At 38.7% G+C, this 24,776-nt stretch overlaps 1 protein-coding gene across 3 annotated transcripts in view; it reads left to right on the top strand.

Annotated features, from left to right (window-relative positions):
* The window catches only part of LOC129625380 (protein adenylyltransferase SelO-like), a 33,099-nt gene extending 8,980 nt beyond the window's left edge, over positions 1-24,119 (top strand). Inside the window, exons 9-19 of one of the 3 annotated variants that reach the window (XM_055543631.1) lie at positions 2,336-2,405; positions 5,553-5,625; positions 7,393-7,476; positions 8,244-8,373; positions 9,377-9,421; positions 9,527-9,608; positions 9,714-9,806; positions 12,695-12,774; positions 13,811-13,854; positions 17,900-17,979; positions 23,826-24,119. In XM_055543631.1, coding sequence (XP_055399606.1) covers positions 2,336-2,405; positions 5,553-5,625; positions 7,393-7,476; positions 8,244-8,373; positions 9,377-9,421; positions 9,527-9,608; positions 9,714-9,806; positions 12,695-12,774; positions 13,811-13,854; positions 17,900-17,979; positions 23,826-23,948 — 904 coding nt within the window. In that variant the 3' untranslated portion in view covers positions 23,949-24,119. Of the gene's footprint in view, positions 1-2,335; positions 2,406-5,552; positions 5,626-7,392; positions 7,477-8,243; positions 8,374-9,376; positions 9,422-9,526; positions 9,609-9,713; positions 9,807-12,694; positions 12,775-13,810; positions 13,855-17,899; positions 17,980-18,065; positions 18,204-23,825 lie in introns of those variants that run through there. The other 2 variants (XM_055543630.1, XM_055543633.1) reach the window with 2 other exon arrangements.
* Positions 24,120-24,776: the final 657 nt, after the last annotated feature.

Genomic DNA, 24,776 nt, shown 5'->3' on the forward strand with positions numbered 1-24,776 from the left:
AGTTGGAACTGAGGGCCTCTGTGCCACCCAGACACCAGGTGGAAGCAACTCGAACTCCTGAATTCTGCAGCCTCACGAGGTTCCAGAGCGCTCCTCCAACATCTGGGGTTCCCAGGATGAGTGCTCTGGCTCATGTGTCTTCTTTCCTGGGCTCCAGTTTTGACATGTGTGTGATGCCTGTTTCATACTGGGTTGACCCAGTCCCTTCAACAGGGCGAGAGCAAACAAACGGTAGACTGAAACTGCACACAGCATTTATGAACAAATCTTACTGAAGATTTCTTCAGGTAAGACAGAGGAACAATGCCCTCAAAAGATCAAAAGCTCTTCCGCTTGTGTCATGCAGCGTAGCTTCCACCAAACTCCAATGTCTTGGGGCCTACGGAATCAGCACTCACAAAATTCTGTCTTCCTCAAAGCTGACTTAGCAGGATGTTTCTTCAAACAAAAACATTTCCTCCTTTAAGAGGAATTCTGTTTCCATTTGTTAAGATCATACAGTTTTAAAAAGCCACTAGAAATAATACAAGAAAATTCTCTTGGACAAACTAGAATCATTTGGATCATGAATCCTCACTGTAGTTATCAGCTTGAAAGTGAAGTGAAAGTGAAAGTGAAAGTCGCTTAGTTGTGTCCAACTCTTTGCGACCCCATGGACTATAGAGTCCATGGAATTCTCCAGGCCAGAATACTGGAGTGGGTAGCCTTTCCCTTCTTCAGGGGATCTTCCCAATCCAAGTATTGAACCCAGGGCTCTTGCATTGCAGGCGGATTCTTTACCAGCTGATCCACAAGGGAAGCCCAAGAATACTGGAGTGGGTATCCTATCCCTGCTCCAGCAAATTTTTCCAACCCAGAAATCGAAAACCAGGGTCTCCTTCATTGCAGGCGGATTCTTTACCAACTGAGCTATCAGGGAAGTTATCAGCTTAGTAAGTCCAAATTCCTGGTCCACGAAGAGTATGGGGAGAGAGAAAAGCAGAGAAGTCATCACCATTGTCATGACTCTTCTCCCAAGTCTCTTTAGCAAGTGTTTACTGGACTCAGTGGTGCTGGAGAAGACTCTTGACAGCCATTTGGACTGCAAAGAGATCAAACCATGTCAATCCTAAAGGAAATCAGTCCTGAATATTCATTGGAAGGACTGATGCTGAAGCCGAAGCTCCAATACTCTGGCCACCTGATGCAAAGAACTGACTCATTGGAAAAGAACCTGATGCTGGGAAAGATTGAAGGCAAAAGAAGGGGACAGTAGAGGAGGAGATGGTTAGATAGCAGCACTGACTTGGTGGACATGAATTTGAGCAAACCCCAAGAGACAGTGAAGGACAGGGGAGCCAGGCAGGCCTCGGTCCATGGGATCTCAAGAGTCAGACTAGACTTAGTGACTGAACAACAACACTGAACTGAGGGTCATCCGAGCTTATTGAGAGAGGAGTCTCCTCTCAAAGGGCGCTGTTTCTAACTTTTCATTTTTCTGGGGGGTGGTCATTCCGCTCAGATTTACCAGATCACTGAAATTGTTCCATCTGGTGTTCATACGTCAATTATATCTCACTTCTCTCTCTGACATTTGATGTATATTGGTGACCAGTTCATCCTGAAAATGCCTGTTGGCTACCACAACCATGTATATATTCCGTTTTGTTTCCCAAATGCCTGAAACAGGTCTCTAATCCACTCTAAATAAACTCTAATCCACTCCTATTGTTTTGAATGGGTTTTAATAATTCCCAAATCATATCTGCAGTCCCCAGCTTTTTTTCAGGATTCTCTCTCATCCAGTGACTAAGCAGAGTAGTCAGTTAAAGTAGAGAATGGAACATGATACACAACTTTAATATTTTAACTTCAAACATTGACCAATTTCTTTGAAACCTTATTTGTGAAGCCTTACATGATGTTCTATACATAAATAATCATTCCTTGCTCTGTTATCTTTGTCCTTTTTATATATTTCTATGATTGCATGTATTAGACAGTGAGGTCATTATTTCTTTGGATGTTTTTCTCCCCAGTAGACTCTGCTCTTTAATGTCTGAGTTTGGCTTTTGTCATTTTTCCTAGCACTTGGAGGTTCTCCATAGATGTTTGCTGAACCGATCTGAGTTGCATCATAATAAGATGGCATCTAATATTATCTTAGAAATGTATTTCCAGTTGTGATTGGCATTGAGGAAATATTTCTCTGTGGCTGGGCATAAAATCTTATTTAATTTTTAAAATGATAAACATGCATTCTAATGAATTCATGAATGTTGGGAGTGGGCTGAGATGATTGATATTCGATACTGTATTCTGAGGAACACTGATGGCTATCTCCCCTTATCTCTAGGCTGTTATTAGACTTCATCATACAGGAGTACTTCCCCTTAGTAGATGTCAAGGAACCTAACAGATATGTGGTAAGTTTTTTTTTAAAACAAAGGGCAGTACTCTTTTTCTCTATTGGCTGGCCACCATCAATGGTTACAACATAGTGCTTAAAAAACTAAAGTTAAAAAGGGAAATGTAGAGCACTTTGAACATGTTGTGAAAGGAAAAGATGATGAACTACCCTGTAAACAAGACTTGGATAAGGAAGTTGTAAGACCATCCCCATGGAAAAGAAATGCAGAAAAGCAAAATGGCTGTCTGGGGAGGGCTTACAAGTAGCTGTGAAAAGAAGAGAAGCGAAAAGCAAAGGAGAAAAGGAAAGATATAAGCATCTGAATGCAGAGTTCCAAAGAATAGCAAGAAGAGATAAGAAAGCCTTCCTCAGCAATCAATGCAAAGAAATAGAGGAAAACAACAGAATGGGAAAGACTAGAGATCTCTTCAAGAAAATCAGAGATAACAAAGGAATATTTCATGCAAAGATGGGCTCAATAAAGGACAGAAATGGTATGGACCTAACAGAAGCAGAAGATATTAAGAAGAGATGGCAAGAATACACAGAAGAACTGTACAAAAAAGATCTTCACGACCCAGATAATCACGATGGTGTGATCACTGACCTAGAGCCAGACATCCTAGAATGTGAAGTCAAGTGGGCCTTGGAAGGCATCACTACAAACAAAGCTAGTGTGGAGGTGATGGAATTCCAGTTGAGCTATTCTAAATCCTGAAAGATGATGCTGTGAAAGTGCTGCACTCAATATGCCAGCACATTTGGAAAACTCAGCAGTGGCCACAGGACTGGAAAAGGTCAGTTTTCATTCCAATCACAAGAAAGGCAATGCCAAAGAATGCTCAAACTACCGCACAATTGCACTCATCTCACACACTAGTAAAGTAATGCTCAAAATTCTCCAAGCCAGGCTTCAGCAATATGTGAACCGTGAACTTCCTGATGTTCAAGCTGGTTTTAGAAAAGGCAGAGGAACCAGAGATCAAATTGCCAACATCTGCTGGATCGTCGAAAAAGCAAGAGAGTTCCAGAAAAACATCTACTTCTGCTTTCTTGACTATGCCAAAGCCTTTGACTGTGTGGATCACAATAAACTGTGGGAAATTCTCAAAGAGATGGGAATACCAGACTACCTGACCTGCCTCTTGAGAAATTTGTATGCAGGTCAGGAAGCAACAGTTAGAACTGGACATGGAACAAAAGACTGGTTCCAAATAGGAAAAGGAGTACGTCAAGGCTGTATATTGTCACCCTGTTTATTTAACTTCTATGCAGAGTACATCATGAGAAACGCTGGGCTGGATGAAGCACAAGCTGGAATCAAGATTGCCGGGAGAAATATCAGTAACCTCAGATATGCAGATGACACCACCCTTATGGCAGAAAGTGAAGAGGAACTAAAAAGCCTCTTGATGAAGGTGAAAGTAGAGAGTGAAAAAGTTGGCTTAAAGCTCAACATTCAGAAAACGAAGATCATGGCATCCGGTCCCATCACTTCATGGGAAATAAATGGGGAAACAGTGGAAACAGTGTCAGACTTTATTTTTCTGGGCTCCAAAATCACTGCAGATGGTGACTGCAGCCATGAAATTAAAAGACGCTTACTTCTTGGAAGGAAAGTTATGACCAACCTAGATAGCATATTCAAAAGCAGAGACATTACTTTGCCTACAAAGGTCCGTCTAGTCAAGGCTATGGTTTTTCCTGTGGTCATGTATGGATATGAGAGTTGGACTGTGAAGAAGGCTGAGCGCTGAAGAATTGATGCTTTTGAACTGTGGTGTTGGAGAAGACTCTTTTTTTTTCGTTTCATACATGATATTTTACATGTTTCAATGCCATTCTCCCAAATCTTCCCACCCTCTCCCTCTCCCACAGAGTCCATAAGACTGTTCTCTACATCAGTGTCTCTTTTGCTGTCTCGTACACAGGGTTATTGTTACCATCTTTCTAAATTCCATATATATGCGTTAGTATACTGTATTGGTGTTTTTCTTTCTGGCTTACTTCACTCTGTATAATAGGCTCCAGTTTCATCCACTTCATTAGAACTGATTCAAATGTATTCTTTTTAATGGCTGAGTAATACTCCATTGTGTATATGTACCATAGCTTTCTTATCCATTCATCTGCTGATGGACATCTAGGTTGCTTCCATGTCCTGGCTATTATAAACAGTGCTGCGATGAACATTGGGGTACACGTGTGTCTTTCCCTTCTGGTTTCGTCAGTGTGTATGCCCAGGAGAAGACTCTTGAGAGTCCCTTGGACTGCAAGGAGATCCAACCAGTCCATTCTGAAGGAGATCAGCCCTGGGATTTCTTTGGAAGGAATGATGCTAAAGCTGAAACTCCAGTATTTTGGCCACCTCATGCAAAGAGTTGACTCATTGGAAAAGACTCTGATGCTGGGAGGGATTGGGGGCAAGAGGAGAAGGGGACAACAGAGGATGAGATGGCTGGATGGCATCACTGACTTGATGGACGTGAGTCTGAGTGAACTCAGGGAGTTGGTGATGGACATGGAGGCCTGGAGTGTTGCGATTCATGGGGTCGCAAAGAGTCGGACACGACTGAGCGATTGATCTGATCTCTGACTACATCCTGACTACATATGTTGTTTTTTGTAACTTGTCACATATATTCTTTTCTCACACATTTGATATATAGATATTTCTATAGTAGTGGCTGTAAAAAAAATACATACATCATATGCAAATGAGATTTTCTATTCATATGGAATTTTGATCTATTCATATGGAAATTTTTTGATCTGCATAATCTTTTTCTTTTAACAGCTACAAAGAAATTCCATTATTTTTCTTGGTGACTTATTTCAAAGTTTAATAACTCATTTTGTTTACATTTAACTCCATGATTACATTTAACTCAGCATAAAACTTTATGCTGAATTCTAATGTTTTTCCTTTTCTTACTGTGCATGGAGAAAATCTGATCATAATACTGTGCCTGAGCCTTTTATATGTTATTTCTGGGTCAATAATTCTATGTTCTTCCGTTGTTTTCTTACACGTACTAATTTCCATCCCTTTAATCATCTTCTGGCCCACCTTTGAGGGGAATCTTTCCATGTTGGAAACAGAAAGATCCTAAAAGCATAGACACTACTGAGAAATCTGAAAATCTTCTAAATTTTATTTTAGGATTTCTTTTCTATTGTGGTGTTTGAGACGGCACAGCTCATTGCCTTGTGGATGTCTGTTGGTTTTGCTCATGGTAAGTTATCTACTGATGTTTCAGTCTTCTGATAAGAAAGTAGAATCAATCTGTTGAAGCCAGAAGACTTCTTTTTTGTGTGTATTTTAAATATTCCCACCAGTGAGCAGGAATAACATTTATAATATATGAATTTGTTTTTAGCAAAAGAGAAACAATTCTCTCATGTTTAAAATGATTTTGAATGGAACAGATACACAAAATAGAATAAGCATCCTTGATTTGATGGGGGTATTGTTACCTGTAAAGCTTTTTATCCTTGTGAGTGAGTATATATTATATTAGGTCTTTTAAAAGCTTTTTTTTTTTTTTAAAAAAAAACCCTTAATCATAAAAGCACTATCTGCTTATGGTAAAGAATTTAAAATATACAGAAGTGCCTATCAGTTCTGTCTTCCAGGATATTCTTGATCTTCCAGGATCATTAGTAATGATTTCATCTCAATTCTTCTAGACTTTTTTAGGATGGTATTCATACATCTATAAAAACAGGGCTGGCTTGTGTGTGTTGGCCATTCACTGTGTGGGGTTACACTGGAAGGAATATCTGCCTGAACTGAGAATGCTATGCTATGCTAAGTCGCTTCAGTTGTGTCCAACTCTGTGCGACCCCCTAGACAGCAGCCCACCAGGCTCCCCCATCCCTGGGATTCTCCAGGCAAGAACACTGGAGTGGATTGCCATTTACTTCTCCAATGCAGGAAAGTGAAAAGTGAAAGTGAAGTTGCTCAGTCGTGCCCGACTCTTAGCGACCCCAGGCTCCTCCATCCATGGGATTTTCCAGGCAAGAGTACTGGAGTGGGGTGCCAAAAGCAAATCATATATATACTACGATTTCTGGCTAAATACCAAAGAGGGTTCTCACGTTGTAAAACCTCTTGAATTCTGCCTTAATTACATACTCACTATGTCTCACTTGGGATGGGTTGGGGTGGTGAGCAGGGAGGTGTTTCAGAGTTTTTGCTTTTACGAACTATGCTGCAGTGACCACAGTGCAGCTGTATCTGAAGGTGAGTTTCTGAGGATAAACTCCTAAAAGTGGAATGGCTGGATTAGAGAGTATATTATACTGAACACTTTGACAAGCTGAGTCATCCTGCTCTGAAAAAGGGTGAAGCTGTCTACCCTGGACACTGCTGCCAGCACACCCAATTCTCCTACGTCAGGCTGGTGTATGCACGCCCAGTCTCCGTCCTCCCCACACTCTGCCATGACCCCTCCCCTAGGCTGGTGTATGCACGCCCAGCCTCCCTCCTCCCCACACTCTGCCATGACCCCTCCCCAGGAGGTCACACTTCCTCCCCACTCTGCTGGTGGTCTGCAGCTAAGGACTGTTAGTTATGGGGTACATGGATATGTACCAATATGGATATTTTTACCTTTCCCCCACTCTTACAACCTTTGAAATTTAATGTTACTTTAGTAGTCTCAGTTGCATTCCAAACTACATATATTTTCAAATAAATGCTAGAAATTCAGGACAAATGAGAGGAACTTTTATTTCTTGGGGCTTTTATTCCTGTAGTATTTTAAATCTTTGGGGAGGGGAAGTATACAACAAAAGGCTAAATTTAATTTTAAAATACAGTTTTAATATATATTAAGCTACTTGACTTCACCAGTTAAACTTTCAATTGATAAACTAATTTTGTTTCATTTCTAAAACAGATGCATCTTCATGACCTTTCCTATTCTATATAGTTTTATACAGTTAAAAATGCTTTATTATTTTATTATCATGCTTTTGCATTTTGTTGTTGTTGTTAGGCGTTTGTAATACTGATAACTTCAGTTTGTTATCCATTACAATTGACTATGGTCCATTTGGTTTTATGGAGGCCTATAATCCAGGTATGTATGATTTATATGTATATTCTTTATTTCACTAAAAAAAAATTATCACTGGTTTATTTTAAATAAACCATTATGGCTAACACAAGGCTGAGGTAGTAGAAAGAATTGGGTTCATTGATTAAACAGTTGTGTTATGTGCTACTCAATCTTCCAGGTGCCACAGGGAGATAATATTGAGTCCTCAAAGATGGGAACTCCCATCCATGGGTGGTCCAGAGATTAGGACTCTGAGCTTTCACTGCCAAGGGCACAGGTTCAATCCCTGGTCTGGGAACTAAGATCCCGCAAGCCCCTAGGAGTGGCAGAAAAACCCAGAAAGCCAAAAAATTACTTATTAAGAGAAGATGCCATGAAGAGAGGAAGGGCCTTCATTGTCAGACAGACTTGAGTCTGAACTCTGGCATCTGATCGATCCTTAATCTGTGCCCTTGGTCAAGTAACTTAACCTCCCCCTTACTAATCTGTTATAGGATCAGGGTGGGGGAACATGCTGTTGAGTTGGAGTGTGAAGTACATGTGATAACCTGGAAATTCTTGTAGGTTAGAAATGTGTGCCTCTATTAGGCAAATATTCATATTTTAAAAGATTTTCATGAGCATGGGTATTAAGTATTTACATTACTCTTGAGTTAAATGTTTAAATGTCAGAAATGTTTTTACCTAATAAATATAAATTCATTAAGTTTAAATGTAAACTTAAAAATGAAGAAAGAACTATCATAATTGTCATCATTGTAAAACGGTTGTATTTTTGTTCTAAACAGATTTTGTACCAAACACATCTGATGATGAAAGAAGATATAAAATAGGAAATCAGGCCAATATTGGGATGTTTAATTTAAACAAGTTGTTACAAGCACTAAACCCATTATTGAATCCTAGGCAAAAGCAGCTGTGAGTAAACCTAAAATCTACTAATTAAATCAGTGTGAAAATATATCTGTATAGTGATCACTTTTTTAAAACCAAGAAACATTTTAAAAACAATCTTTAATATTTAATAATGAAGCCTTCCAAACTATATGTATGTTTATATATATATATATTTTTTTTGGGGGGGGAGGGTACATTGTTGTCCTTTTTCCATAGTTATAAGGATAAAGTGTTCTCCTATTTATTGTTTTTTAGGTGTTGTGAAATCATAGTTTATTTCTTCTTTGATCCAAAGGTTACTTATTACTGTTTTTCTGAATTTCTAAGTAGTTGGGCTTCTTATTTAACAGACATATATAGGCTATTCACATTGACTATAATAATTGATATATTTTATTCCTTCTGTTTTATGTTGTGCATTATCTTTAACTTTCCCCCTACTTTCCTTACCTTTTAATGATTTGAGCAACTCACTCACTCCTCCACCACCCCACCCACTTGGATTTGGAAATTACTACATTCCCCAACCCCCACAGTTATCTTCCCTTCTCTGCCACTTTCTCTACTGTTAAAAGAGAACAAGTTTTTCAGATATTTTCCCTCAGTAAACGTCTATTTGCTCATTATTTTCCCCTCCATCCCATTCAGGCAAATAAAATGTCATTGTACTGGGTGAGGTATCTAATGCATTGTTTGGGGTCTAAGATAAGTTTTAAAATACACCAGATTCTTTTGGTATTATGGAGACATATTAGCATTTATCCTCTAAGCTAATTGTATATAGTGATATTTCAGGAGTGACATGATTTGACCTGTACTGTCTTCAAATCTTTGAGACAGTAAATTTATATGGACAATTTTCTCTAAGATAATGATATATAATTAAATCACTAAAATACAATCAGTAGACATAATCGAACATATTTAACATACGAGAAGGTTCACTTTGTTCACATAAAATGTAACTCAAGAATGTGAATATTAAATTAAGGTTTACCTATGCTCTCCTTTCTTCTCCCTACAGTGCCAATCAGATCCTTAAGGAGTATCCCGTTCTTTACTATACAAGGTTCGTTTGTTTGAACACATATTAAAGCATCCTGCTTGGTTTGAGGGCAATTCTTAAAATAGTGAGAATTTTAATAACAAATTGAATTGGTGTTTTTCCTCTTAGATTTAGAGAACTGTTCAAAGCCAAATTGGGATTACTTGGAAAAAGTGAGGGTGATGATGATTTAATTGCATTTCTCTTACATGTGAGTTTATTATCGTTTTATCCTTTTTTCCTGATTAACATTTGACTGAATACACTGTATATTCTTGGAATGACTGAGGTTACTAAATGTTATTATTTTCATTAGCTCATGGAAAAGACAGAAGCTGACTTTACAATGACATTTCGGCAGCTCAGTGAGATCACTCAAAGCCAATTACAGGAACTAGTCATTCCTCAGGTATTTATTCATGCCTTTTGGCTTTTTTCTTAACTCACTTTAACAGGTTTGATAAGGCATAATTTACATACCCTAAAATCCCATTCATTTTAAGTGTACAATTCAATGACTTAAATAATGTGCAGATTTTTGCAGCTATGCCACAGTTCAGTTTTAGAGCAATTCCCTCACTCTAAAAGATCCTTTGTGCCCATTTGCAGAATCCCTTTTTTCTGCTTCTGTTCTCAAGCAACTACTAATCTTCTTTCGGTCTCTTAAGATTTCCCTTTCTAGACATTCTCTGTAAATGGAATCATATGATATGTAGTCTTTAGTGTCTGGCTTATTTTTGAGGTTCACCCATGTCGTAACCTATATCAGTGGTTCTTTCCTCTTTATTACTTTTAAGATCTCTTAAGTAGATCTTAAAATATTATTTTCTTTTTATTACTTTATAACTCCCTTATAAGGATAGACCACGTTCTGTTTATCCAGTTACTAGTTGATGGACATTTGGATCATTTCCATTTTCTGGCTATTGTGGATATGGATATTAACCAGAAGTAATGCTCAAAATTCTCCAAGCAAGGCTTCAACAGTACGTGAACCAAGAACTTCCAGATATTCAAGCTAGATTTAGAAAAGGCAAAGGAACCAGAGATCGGATTGCCAACATCTGCTGGATCATCGAAAAAGCAAGCGAGTTCCAGAAAAACATCTACTTTTGCTTTATTGACTACGCCAAAGCCTTTGACTGGGTGGATCACAACAAACTGAAAAATTCTTCAAGAGACGGGACTACCAGACCACCTGACCTGCCTCCTGAGAAATCTGTATGCAGGTCAGGAAGCAACAGTTAGAACTGGACATGGAACAACAGACTGGTTCCAAATTGGGAAAGGAGTACAATATACAAGGCTGTATTTTGTCACCCTGCTTATTTAACTTAAATGCAGAGTACATCATGCAAAATGCCGGGCTGGATGAAGCACAAGCTGAAATCAAGATTGCCGGGAGAAATATCAGTAACCTCAGATATGCAGATGACACCACCCTTATGGCAGAAAGTGAAGAACTAAAGAACCTCTTGATGAAAAGTGAAAGAGGAGAGTGAAGAAGCTGGCTTAAAACTCAACATTCAGAAAACTAAGATCATGGCATCCGGTCCCATCACTTCATGGCAAATAGATGGGGAAACAATGGAAACAGCGACAGACTTTATTTTCTTGGCTCCAAAATCACTGTAGATGGCGACTGTAGCCATGAAATTAAACGACACTTGCCCCTTGGAAGAAAAGTTATGACCAACCTAGACAGCATATTAAAAAGCAGAGATATTACTTTGCTGACAAAGGTCTGTCTAGTCAAAGCTATGGTTTTTCCAGTAGTCATGTATGGATATGAGAGTTGGACTGTAAAGAAAGCTGAGCACCGAAGAATTGATGTGTTTGAACTGTGGTGTTGGAGAAGACTCTTGAGAGTCCTCTGGACTGCAAGGAGATCCAACCAGTCCATCGTAAAGGAAATCAGTCCTGAATATTCATTGGCAGGACTGATGCGGAAGCTGAAACTCCAATACTTGGATGCGAAGAACTGACTCATTGGAAAAGACCCTGATGCTGGGAAAGGTTGAAGGCAGGAGGAGAAGGGGACGGCAGAGGATGAGATGGTTGGATGGCATCACCGACATGATGGACATGAGTTTGAGTAAACTCCGGGAGTTGGTGATGGACAGGGAAGCCTGGCATCTTGCTGTCCACGGGGTCACAAAGAGTTGGACACAACTGAGCAACTGAACTGAACTGAACTAACCAGAAGACTCCTACTTATTATAGATTTTTATAAATTAGATCTACTTATAGGGTGTGAATCTTTTATATTGATCATTGTTTTTATTATTTTCAGATAAAAACATAGCCATATTTTTAAAAATTTGTTTCTTCATTATATTTTATCTTTTCTGTGTTAACCAAAGAAATATATACATATATATACACATAAAATTATGTGTATATATATATATATAGTACTCACAGGTGTGAAATAGCCATAAATTATGTTTTTAGAAGTGATTTGAATAAAAGAATGTCTACTTATACAGTAAAATATTAACTATTAAGCATCTTGGATATAATTTTAAAATTAGAAATGATTTGCCTATCAGAACTAATTATCATATAATGTGTAGAAAACTGAGACAAAGTAATGTTAACATGATCTGAACAAGTTCTTGACAAGTGTTAATATTTAAATTACTGAATATTGGGAAAATCTAGGAGAGTAGATCGTAACGCCTTTATTTAATAGTTCATTTCTGTGTCTTCTGAATTTGAAATTTTTTCAACCCCGTAACACTTAGTTAGAGCTAATTGCTTATTTCTGTTCCCTTAACCATTATGTATATTTCTGTAACACTTCTAAAATGGCACTGAAGTATTTGTTTACACATTTTCCTTTTTAAAAGCAGAGGCTATGTCTTATTAATTTTTATATGCTTCCCAACTAACATAGTTCCTAACACATAGCTGACATAATGAATTGATAGATAAATAAATAAAAGTTACAAATTAAATTTTGAAAGTAAATAATAAATTAAGCAAGTTAAGCATTAAGCAAGTTCCCTATTTAAAGGAAGGGTTTTGATAAGTATTCACATGTAATGTCTATTTATAAGAACTCTGTATATTTTTTTATTTCTCTTAAATCATTCCATGACATGGGTTTCCATGAATTAGAATTTGAGTTGAATGTTATATAAAGAAAAGGAAAACACTGTTCCTTTTTACTGCTTCTGCTTGAAATAGAGAACCTTAAAAGAAATCTGGATGTTATAAATTATTAATATTGGAACATACAATTTAAGGAACATACAGTTAAAATAAGCAGTCTATTACTGTATTTTCTTCTAGGAATTCTGGGCACTGAAAATGATCTCAGAGCACAAACTCTTTCCTGCCTGGGTGTCCCAGTACCTTTCAAGACTCAAGAGGTAAAGTAACCTAATCTTACTTCTTGAAAGAGCATGTAATGTGTTACTTTAGCATCATCAACCCATCAGATTCCTCACTTCCTTTCCATTTTCCAACACTTCCTTCTAACTCCCGGGAAGTCTGCTCTGGATGAGGCGTGTCTGCTAACATCTCATCCACACTGAGAGCACCCCTCTGTTCACCTCAACTCTGCTAACACCGCCCGAGGACCAACCCCCTCAAAGCCTTGAAGCTCTGGAGAGAAAGCGCACCAGGCTTTTTCATCCAGTGTCTTGTAACTGTCCTCACATCTTATACAATTTTCAGAAGTTGCTCTGCTTCATAACCGTCACAATGAATCGGAAGCAACAAACAGCAAAGAGTATGCAGTTGTAGGTGGGACACGAAAAAGTTGAAGAGGGAGACCACAGCATGCACAGGAGCAAATAGCCTTTCACAGTTTAATGACAGCTGAGGGTTTTCATAAAGCCGACCGTGAGTAACAAAGAACAAGTTATTTTCAGAAAACTGTGTTTAAGATGAAAATAGGTGCCAGGGAGTTTAAATTCTTTTTTGAAGACAAAATTATTTTTTTTAATTGGTAAAAATAAAACTTTTGGGCTTATCTCAAATAACTAAATGGGCTTCCCTGGTGGCTCATACAGCAAAAAATTTGTGGGCAATGTGGGAGGTCTGGGTTCATTCCCTGGGTTGGGAAGATCCCCTGGAGAAGGGAATGGCAACCCACTCCAGTGTTCTTGCCTGGAGAATCCCATAGACAGAGGAGCCTGGCAGGCTACAAGACCATGGGGTTGCAGAGTAGGATACAACTGAGTGACTAAGCACAGCACAGCACAAATAACTAAATAAGGCATTATTTTATGTATTGTTTAATCAAACAGTATTTTCTGTCTTCCTTTCAGGTACTGATTCAGTGTAATTTAAACTTTTTCTTTTCAATATTTGTCTTGTGAAATAATATTCACCCTTTTGGAAAAATGATATGATTTGGGGAGACAGTGATTAATTCCGTCCTTTGTTCTGTTCATTTTTTAGTAACATCAGTGACTCAGATTCTGAAAGAAGAAAAAGAATGACAGGTAAGTAATCCTTTTGATTTTTTTCATCTTTAAAGATTTTTATATAAAAGTGATAAGCTTTGGAACCTGGAAGTAATTACTTGAGGGAACTGAATTTGTTGTTTTGCTTTTAAGTACAGTAACTTTAGATGAGTGTATTTTCATGGAGCTGAAGTGTCAAATAGAAGCCTTTCTGGTTTGAGCAGGTGACTTAGTTTGAGTATGATACCCCTGCTTTCAATACATTTGCCGATTGATGTTTAAATAATATGGTCTTCAAAGATGGTGGAGAGACAAGGAAGATGATGTGGTTTATGGCAGAAAGAACATGAGTTTTAGAATCTGACAGATGAATCTCATCTTGCCACTTTTTTTGCTGTATAATATAAAGTTTCAAGGCTCTCAGCTATTTTTAAAGGGGGCATATTTTGTAGGAATGTTGTAATCGTGAGTAATAATATTTGTAAGTTATCTTGTTACAGTGCCTGGGCCTTAATACACATCCACTAAATGATGGAGCTAAAAAAAAAAATCACCTTTATATACTGCTTTCAGTTTACCATGCAACATCATGCTTGGTAAAAGAAATGGAAGAAAAAAATGGAAGTTAGTTCTTTCTGCACTGTGGGCTCTAACAGATCAAATAAGTTAAGACAGAAGGACTCCAGTCCTGGAGTTCTCTTGCCTTACTGAGGACTCTTGAGGAGAGCTAGTAAGTTGGTATCATCAGGGCGGCTGATCCACGTGGATGAAATAAGGGGATGCTAATATCCCACATTAAGTTAGTGGATGAGATTGCTTCTTGACTCAGGACATCATTGTAGAAATAAAAGCAAGCAGAGTTTTTACAAGGAAGTGAATAACGTATTTGGGGCTCAGCATGGGTTCAGTCGCCAGGCACTTATGTACATTGATGCAGTCATACAGAATTTATAGGGAAGCTCAGTAATGGATACTCTCAGCAATTAAGAGAAAAAAAGAAATTGAAAGAAGAAAATATGCCTGACAGGGAGGCCTGGCGTGCTGCGGTTCATGGGGTCACAAAGAGTCAAACACGACTGAGCAACTGAACTGACTGACTTTAGGATTTGGATTTGTTTGGTCATGACAGGATGGATGAGATTGTAAAATGAAAGATATTTAAGTGAATTCAAGGCTGCAGCTTTGAGTAAAAGAAATAATAAGTGTTGAACAGTGTACTCTTAATTTCCACAATGAGAATGGTCAAGTTCCAGACCAGATTTTAAAAATGTATGGAATTAGGTAGCTCTTCAAAGAATTCTATAAGCAGATCTACAATTTTCTGATTTCAGATAGTTTGTATGTATATAATTTGATCCAAGCTACTTCTGTTTGCAGCTGCAAGTCCTAGTATATTTTAACAGTATTCCATTGCCAGGTTTCTATAAAGTGTTAAGATTGTCGGACTTTAAATTGGGTGAGCTAATTTAAGATAACTACTTTTAAGATAACTACAAGATAACTACTCCCTCTGCCTAAGCTGACTGCTTCCACAATTTTCTTTGCATGCCAATTTCCTTTTCATCTAAGGACTGTATATATTTATTGTATGTATGTGTTCTTATTTTAAAAGGGTTCTCTATGAATTCTTTATTTTTTTATGTATTCTTTAAAATTTGGAAAATGCAAATGTGTAGAATGAATAAAAACACTCCCATCACTCAAGCACAACTGCTATTCACTCTTTGATGCATTTCCTTCTGGTCTCTCTTTTTCTGTGTATATTGATTATGAGAAAATATTGTAGTAATCGTATTATGGTATAATTTTAGATCTTTTTTAACTAAAAGTAAACATTTTTCTTACTTCACCCTTTATAATGTAACATTTTTAGTGACTGCATAATATATCTTTGAAAGGGTGTGTATTGTTTCACTTCAGTTCAGTTCAGTTGCTCAGTCGTGTCCGACTCTTTGCGACCCCATGAACCACAGCACACCAGGCCTCCCTGTCCATCACCAACTCCCGGAGTCCACCCAAACCCATGTCCATTGAGTCAGTGATGCCATCCAACCATCTCATCCTCTGTTGTCCCCTTTTCCTCCTGCCCTCAATCTTTCCCAGCATCAGGGTCTTTTCAAATGAGTCAGCTCTTCACATCAGGTGGCCAAAGTAATAGAGTTTCAGTTTCAACATCAGTCCTACCAATGATCACCTTCAGGATGGACTGGTTGGATCTCCTTACAGTCCAAGGGACTCTCAAGAGTCTTCTCCAACACCACAGTTCAAAAGCATCAATTCTTTGGTGCTCAGCTTTCTTTATAGTCCAATTCTCACATCCATACATGACCACTGGAAAAACCATAGCCTGGACTAGACGGACCTTTGTTGACAAAGTAATGTCTCTGCTTTTGACTATGCTGTCTAGGTTGGTCATAACTTTCCTTCCAAGGAGTAAGTGTCTTTTAATTTCATGGCTGCAATCACCATCTGCAGTGATTTTGGAGCCCAGAAAAATAAAGTCAGCCACTGTTTCCCCATCTACTTGCCATGAAGTGATGGGACCGGATGCCATGGTCTTAGTTTTCTGAATGTTGAACTTTTTAAGCCAAATTTTTCATTCTCCTCTTTCATTTCTTCTTCACTTTCTGCCATAGGGGTGGTGTCATTTGCATATCTGAGGTTATTGATATTTCTCCTGGCAATCTTGAGTCCAGCTTGTGCTTCCTCCAGCCCGGAATTTCTCATGATGTACTTTTCATATAAGTTAAATAAGCAGGGTGACAATATATAGCCTTGACGAAGTCCTCTTCCTATTTGGAACCAGTCTGTTGTTCTATGTGCAGTTCTAACTGTTGCTTCCTGATCTGCATACAGGTTTCTCAAGAGGCAGGTCAGGTGGTCTGGTATTCCCATCTCTTTCAGAATTTTCCAGTTTGTTGTGATCCACACAGTCAAAGGCTTTGGCATAGTCAATAAAGCAGAAATAGGTGTTTTTCTGGAACTCTTTTGCTTTTTTGATGATCCAGGGATGTTGGCAGTTTGTTGTTTCACTTAGTTCCCTATTAGTAGGTATCTATGCTGCTTCTCGGAGAAGGCAATGGCACCCCACTCCAGTACTCTTGCCTGGAAAATCCCATGGATGGAGGATCCTGGAAGGCTGCAGTCCATGGGATGACTGAGGTTCGGACACGACTGAAGTGACTTAGCAGCAGCAGCAGCATGTTGCTTCTAATTTTCCATAATATAAATAATGCTTTGAATGTTTAAATTTGTTTCCAAAGACTGTGTTCCTAGAGAAATAGGATTACTTGGGTCACAGGGAAGTTCTGTTTTAGAAGTTGTTTTCCAATTTAGATTATCTGTCATGTCTTGGCAGATCTTTAAAACCAAGTTGCAATGGAATTTGTATGTTCTGTCCATTCAAGTAACTCAGAAGAATGCTGTTGAGAATCACAAAATGGTGATATCGGGAGTCCTCTCTGAATTCCTATTATGCCGCTGGGGAAAAACTTGCCTCCTCTCCACCCACTTGATAAATTATTTTGGAAAAGGTTCACCTCAAATAAAGACATAGTTTCTGCAATGTCCCAGTATTATAATACTTATTAGTATGAAAAATGCATGGTTACTGTAAAAAATATAAATTTACAGAGAGTTTTGCTTGCATGTAACCCATCCTGTTTGTCTTGGGCAACATCAGCATTAAACAGTCTTAGAGTCAGACCTTAATTCTGTTTGAAGATGTTAAAAGGAACAAATTTTTTCCTTTCTTCACGTGGGCTACAGGATGAATTTGCTACTTTCTCTGCACTGTATAAAATGCTTAGTGAACTGAACATGGTGAAGAACCAAATCGATGAAGCACTGAAAAGATAAACCATAATATTGTTCATAATGCTAAACAAAGTTTTTTCTGTGCCACAAGGTCAGACTACTCTACATTGTTTGTAAACAATCAGAATTGACTGACGCTGATCATTGTTCTCATTTGGGCCTTCCAGCAAAGTTCTTAAAGGTTATCTCATTTCAGTGGTAATTTCATATGGCCTGTGTGGATTTAGTAATCATTGTTCCACGATGCACCTCTCCCTCTTTGTTTAAGCTGTTAATCCTAGATATGTGCTGAAGAACTGGATGGCAGAATCCGCAGTGCAAAAAGCAGAAAGGAACGATTTTTCAGAGGTAAGGTCGTTGACTTTCCTGGACTTATTCTTATTCATTTTTAAATGTATCATCTTTTAAACACACTTATTTTTTTTTCTTTGCAGACTTACTAAACCACATCATTGCTAGCACTAGCTTCCCAAGATTCTCATTGCCTGGTCTCTCTGTTTTTTTAAATCTGTGGAGCATTTTCTTGTATTTCAAAATTTATTCTTTAATGTGTTTAAAAATTTTAATATTCATTTGATATCACATACCTACATTATTTGAACTGCTGAGGGTCTGGGTCTGTTATTCACTGTTCACGTTGGGGGTTTTGGATTTTAGTCTCAGAAATCTGGTGAAGCCTGATTTGAGCATCTCTCCAAAGGGAGTTAGGTTTTGTTTTCACCAGGCTTCCATGGCTCTAGTGACCTGGGTCCACTGAAATGAGTCTTGACATCCATGAAGATGAAGGTACCGTCTACACTCTTGAGCTTGGATGAATCTCACATATAATATTAGCAAAATAACCAAAGGAATACATACAATGTGTCACCACCCCAATTTCATGTGACACGTGTAAAATCATATGTTTTTAGTGATATATGCATATATAATAGAAGTAACAAAAATGAAGAGAGATGATAAAGTCACCTTTGGACGGTGGTTGCTTAGCAACAAGGAGGAAGTTTGGGTTAGGGAAGGATACTCAGGGCTTGAGCCATACGGGAAGCATTTTAGTTCTGAAGCTGAGTAGAGGGCACACAGGTGTTTATCATTCTGTATACCTTCTGTGTCTCGAATATTTCCTAATTGTTTAAAAATGCATCACACACAAGGTATTTTTTGGAAGAGGAATGGGCCTGGCGCCCGTTGTCGCTCTTTGGGCCTGCAGGCACTGTTGGTGACCCGGCCTCTCCTGCCCCGCGTGGCTCACAGCCCCAGGATCGTCCTCGTCACAGCGCGCTGCGTAGCCACCACAGCTCACCAGAGCGGCCGTGGCAGAGGCCTGTTCTTGCCATTTCTGATGTGGACCCTGCATTAACTTTTCATTTCAGTAGTTCAGTTAGCCTGACAAAATCCAGGTTTTCGTCTTAGAAAATAAGATATTTTAAAGTGTAATCTTCTTAGAGTATTAGGGAGAAACAAAGAGAAAGGAGTTGTCGGTATTATCTTTAGATAAATCAGTCTAAGCTGGGGAACTAAACAGTGTTTAATAAGGTGTTTTGTTGACTTGTTTTGCCTTCCTTCTCTCTCTTTTGTTCACTCCCTCTTTTCTCTCTCTCCTCAAAATTATATTTAAGTAAGGATGCAGTGTCCACCATGGGAGGGGAGGTGTCTTCCTAGGTTCAAGTAAACGTTCAGCTTCCTAAGATTATTACAGGCTGCTCTTGGCCCCACTTGGTTCAGAAAGACATAGGACAGAAACACAGCTTACCAGCAGGCACCATCAGGCTCCTCCTTTGCAGTTCTTGCAGTGTCCCCACAGGCAGGCAGGGCCAGTGGTAAAGCTCAGGTGCAGGAGGACACGATCCACGCTGGGAAGACGCAGGGGTGGCCCTGGCTGAAAAGCTGCATGTTCCACACAAACCAGTGGCTCCTATAACAACTCCATGGGCATAGTTTCCAATATCCCTGCAAGAGACCTGCCTTATCCCACGCGTCCTCACACTCAAGGAAGCCCGGCGTTCTCTCAGGTGTTTACAGTTCTCCCAGGCCAAGTGTTGTCCGTCATGAGCCATGTTGTAAGGTGATAGAGTGGACAAACCACTTAGCAGGTTATTAGGGAACAGACCCAGAAAGTTAACCAAGGGTTAAATTCTCATTGCAGGAAAAGAAAAAGATTCTGTCAAACCTTTAGACCTATAACCCTTGACACATACCTCTTGTGTTTACCTTTCTGCATCAAACATTTCTTGAGAATCCACTCTCTGCAAGGTGCTGTGGAAAAGTATAAACATATATTCAGTTCAGTTCAGTCGCTCAGTCGTGTCCGACTCTTTGCGACCCCATGAATCGCAGCACACCAGGCCTCCCTGTCCATCACCAACTCCTGGAGTTCACCCAGACTCACGACCATCGAGTCAGTGATGCCATCCAGCCATCTCATCCTCTGTCGTCCCTTTCTCCTCCTGCCCTCATCCCTCCCAGCATCAGAGTCTTTTCCAGTGAGTCAACTCTTCGCATGAGGTGGCCAAAGTACTGGAGTTTCAGCTTCAGGATCATTCCCTCCAAAGAAATCCCAGGGCTGATCTCCTTCAGAATGGACTGGTTGGATCTCCTTGCAGTCCAAGGGACTCTCAAGAGTCTTCTCCAACACCACAGTTCAAAAGCATCAGTTCTTTGGCGCTCAGCTTTCTTCACAGTCCAACTCTCACATCCATACATGACCACAGGAAAAACCATAGCCTTGACTAGACGAACCTTTGTTGGCTAAGTAATGTCTCTGCTTTTGAATATGCTATCTAGGTTGGTCATAACTTTCCTTCCAAGGAGTAAGCGTCTTTTAATTTCATGGCCGCAGTCACCATCTGCAGTGATTTTGGAGCCCAAAAAAATAAAGTCTGACACTGTTTCCACTGTTTCCCCATCTACTTGCCATGAAATGATGGGACCGGATGCCATGATCTTCGTTTTCTGAATGTTGAGCTTTAAGCCAACTTTTTCACTCTCCACTTTCACTTTCATCAAGAGGCTTTTTAGTTCCTCTTCACTTTCTGCCATAAGGGTGGTGTCATCTGCATATCTGAGGTTACTGATACTTCTCCCGGCAATCTTGATTCCAGCTTGTGTTTCTTCCAGCCCAGAGTTTCTCATGATGTACTCTGCATAGAAGTTAAAGAAGCAGGGTGACAATATACAGCCTTGACGTACTCCTTTTCCTATTTGGAACCAGTCTGTTGTCCCATGTCCAGTTCTAACTGTTGCTTCCTGACCTGCATACAAATTGCTGAAGAGGCAGGTCAGGTGGTCTGGTATTCCCATCTCTCTCAGAATTTTCCACAGTTTATTGTGATCCACACAGTCAAAGGCTTTGGCATAGTCAATAAAGCAGAAATAGATGTTTTTCTGGAACTCTCTTGTTTTTTCGATGATCCAGCAGATGTTGGCAATTTGATCTCTGGTTCCTCTGCCTTTTCTAAAACCAGCTTGAACATCAGGAAGTTCACGGTTCATGTATTGCTGAAGCCTGGCTTGGAGAATTTTGAGCATTACTTTACTAGCATGTGAGATGAGTGCAACTGTGCGGTAGTTTGAGCATTCTTTGGCATTGCCTTTCTTTGGGATTGGAATGAAAACTGACCTTTTGCAGTCCTGTGGCCACTGCTGAGTTTTCCAGATTTGCTGGCATATTGAGTGCAGTACTTTCACAGCATCATCTTTCAGGATTTGAAATAGCTCGACTGGAATTCCATCACCTCCACTAGCTTTGTTCGTAGTGATGCTTTCTAAGGCCCACTTGACTTCACATTCCAGGATGTCTGGCTCTAGGTCAGTGATCACACCATCATGATTATCTGGGTCGTGAAGATCTTTTTTTGTACAGTTCTTCTGTGTATTCTTGCCACCTCTTCTTAATATCTTCTGCTTCTGTTAGGTCCATACCATTTCTGTCCTTTATTGAGCCCATCTTTGCATGAAATGTTTCCTTGGTATCTCTAATTTTCTTGAAGAGATCTCTAGTCTTTCCCATTCTGTTGTTTTCCTCTATTTCTTTGCATTGATCGCTGAGGAAGGCTTTCTTATCTCTTCTTGCTATTCTTTGGAACTCTGCATTCAGATGCTTATATCTTTCCTTTTCTCCTTTGCTTTTTGCTACTCTTCTTTTCACAGCTATTTGTAAGGCCTCCCCAGACAGCCATTTTGCTTTTTTGCATTTCTTTTCCATGGGGATGGTCTTGATCCCTGTCTCCTGTACAATGTCACGAACCTCATTCCATAGTTCATCAGGCACTCTATCTATCAGATCTAGGCCCTTAAATCTATTTCTCACTTCCACTGTATAATCATAAGGGATTTGGTTTAGGTCGTACCTGAATAATCTAATGGTTTTCCCTACTTTCTTCAATTTAAGTCTGAATTTGGCAATAAGGGGTTCATGATCTGAGCCACAGTCAGCTCCTGGTCTTGTTTTTGTTGACTGTATAGAGCTTCTCCATCTTTGACTGCAAAGAATATAATCATTCTGATTTCGGTGTTGACCATCTGGTGATGTCCATGTGTAGAGTCTTCTCTTGTGTTGTTGGAAGAGGGTGTTTGTTATGACCAGTGCATTTTCTTGGCAAAACTCTATTAGCCTTTGCCCTGCTTCATTCCGTATTCCAAGGCCAAATTGGCCTGTTACTCCAGGTGTTTCTTGACTTCCTACTTTTGCATTCCAGTCCCCTATAATGAAAAGGACATCTTTTTGGGGTGTTAGTTCTAAAAGGTCTTGTAGATCTTCATAGAACAGTTCAACTTTAGCTTCTTCAGCATTACTGGTTGGGGCATAGACTTGGATTACTGTGATATTGAATGGTTTGCCTTGGAAACGAACAGAGATCATTCTTTCGTTTTTGAGATTGCATCCAAGTACTGCATTTTGGACTCTTTTGTTGACCATGATGGCTACTCCATTTCTTCTGAGGGATTCCTGGCCGCATTAGTAGATATAATGGTCATCTGAGTTAAATTCACCCATTCCAGTCCATTTTAGTTCACTGATTCCTAGAATGTCGACATTCACTCTTGCCATCTCTTGTTTGACCACTTCCAATTTGCCTTGATTCATGGACCTGACATTCCAGGTTCCTATGCAATATTGCTCTTTACAGCATCGGACCTTGCTTCTATCACCAATCACATCCACAGCTGGGTATTGTTTTTGCTTTGGCTCCATCCCTTCATTCTTTCTGGAGTTATTTCTCTACTGATCTCCAGTAGCATATTGGGCACCTACTGACCTGGGGAGTTCCTCTTTCAGTATCCTATCATTTTGCCTTTTCATACTCTTCATGGGGTTCTCAAGGCAAGAATACTGAAGTGGTTTGCCATTCCCTTCTCCAGGGGACCACATTCTGGGAGCTTTTAAACTAGCAGGTGAGATTAGATAGGTTTAATATATGTTGTCCATCTTTTTAAATTGAGGTATAGTTGGCATGTAACCTTTTGTTCATTTCAGGTGTACAGCATAATGATTTGATACTTGTGTATTTTGTGACATGCTTACCACAGTAAGTCTAGTTGACATCCATCGCCATACATAGCTACATTCTTTTTTTCTTGTGATGAGGACTTTTGAGAGCTATTCTTTTTTTTTTTTTAAGATTCTCTTAGCAACTTTCAAATATACAGTACAGTATTATTAACTATTCTGTCATCATAGTCACCATTCTGTATATCCCCATGACTTAATTATTTTATAACTAAATGAAAATACACATTTCAATCCCAGAATTTATTGTTGAAAGAGGTGAGTTCTTTGATGCCTCAGTTTACATCACAGGGCAAAATTGCAAATGAGGAAGCAGCGTCAGTTGGAATCCATATCCTTGATCTGGAAATAGTGTAAATCACTGACATCCTCTTATTTTTATAAATGTTTTAGAAAATTATAATTCTCTTAATGCTGTGAAGGAATTAAGAAATGATCAGGATATATATGTATTCTTTGTGACGCTGTACGTATTCACTCTCCTGTTTTAGCAAAAAAACTAGTACCTAAGGAACTTTCTGTGGAACAACAGAAATCTTAAGTAACAGCCATAGTTGTAATGAAACAGAAAATGTTTAAGCAGCTTCATATACATTTAAAATTTACCTAGTTGTTTTGAAAATTTAGAAAATTCATAAGGGTCCTAAGTAAGAGAATCCGTATTTATCTAGTTTAAATTGTTTCCCAGGTCCACCTCCTCCAGCAAGTTCTCCGCCATCCTTTCCAGAAACATTCTGCAGCTGAGAGAGCAGGCTATTCCTCCCCAACTCCTTCCTGGGCCAGAGATCTCAGGGTTAGCTGCTCATCTTAATTTGGGGCAAATCAATTAAGGAATACTTCTGTCATCAAACCCAGGATAGAACAATGTATTTGATAAATTCTTAATGACCACCTACATTTTCTTGACAATACTGCACTCTATAATAATGGTAATGTATACAAATATATTTTTAACCAAATAAACTTGGCCTATTCTCTGGAACATCTTTGTGATCATTTTTGTTTTAATTAATAAATTTAATAAATAATAAGCCACCTGAGTTATTCTCAATAACTAAAAAAAACCTTATGACAATCTTTTAATGAATTTATAAGTTTTTTTCTAAAACTAGCAACCTAACACTATGTACCTAGAAATTTGAGTTATATCAAATAATATAATTTACTCGTACTCCTCAAGCTTTTTTCATCTATTATGGTAATTTCAATCATTTACCAAAATAGAATAGTTTAATGAACCTGATTTACCATTCAACCAATTTATTATCAATGCATGATCAGTCTTGCTTCATTTATACCCTTACACACTTTCCATTTCTAGTTATTGTTTTCACTGAAGTAGAATTTACATATCCCCAAGTATTTTAAAGGAATTCTGACATAGTTTCACTTAATATATGAATATTTCTGTATCTCCAAACATTAATGACTTGACACATATGTATAATACCTTATCACCTTAAGACACTTTTCTGTCTGTACATAAACTGAATAACAAATATTCAGTGATCAATCCCTAACAGGCATTGAAAGAAGGGATTTAACTGGTCACTGATCATGATACGTATCTGTTACTTATATAGTGATTTGTGGGTTGAAAACCTATCAGCAAAGTTTGTACTCCATATAATTACTAGTT

This window comes from Bubalus kerabau, chromosome 13 (genome assembly GCF_029407905.1).
Source record: "Bubalus kerabau isolate K-KA32 ecotype Philippines breed swamp buffalo chromosome 13, PCC_UOA_SB_1v2, whole genome shotgun sequence".
Lineage (NCBI taxonomy): Eukaryota > Metazoa > Chordata > Mammalia > Artiodactyla > Bovidae > Bubalus > Bubalus kerabau.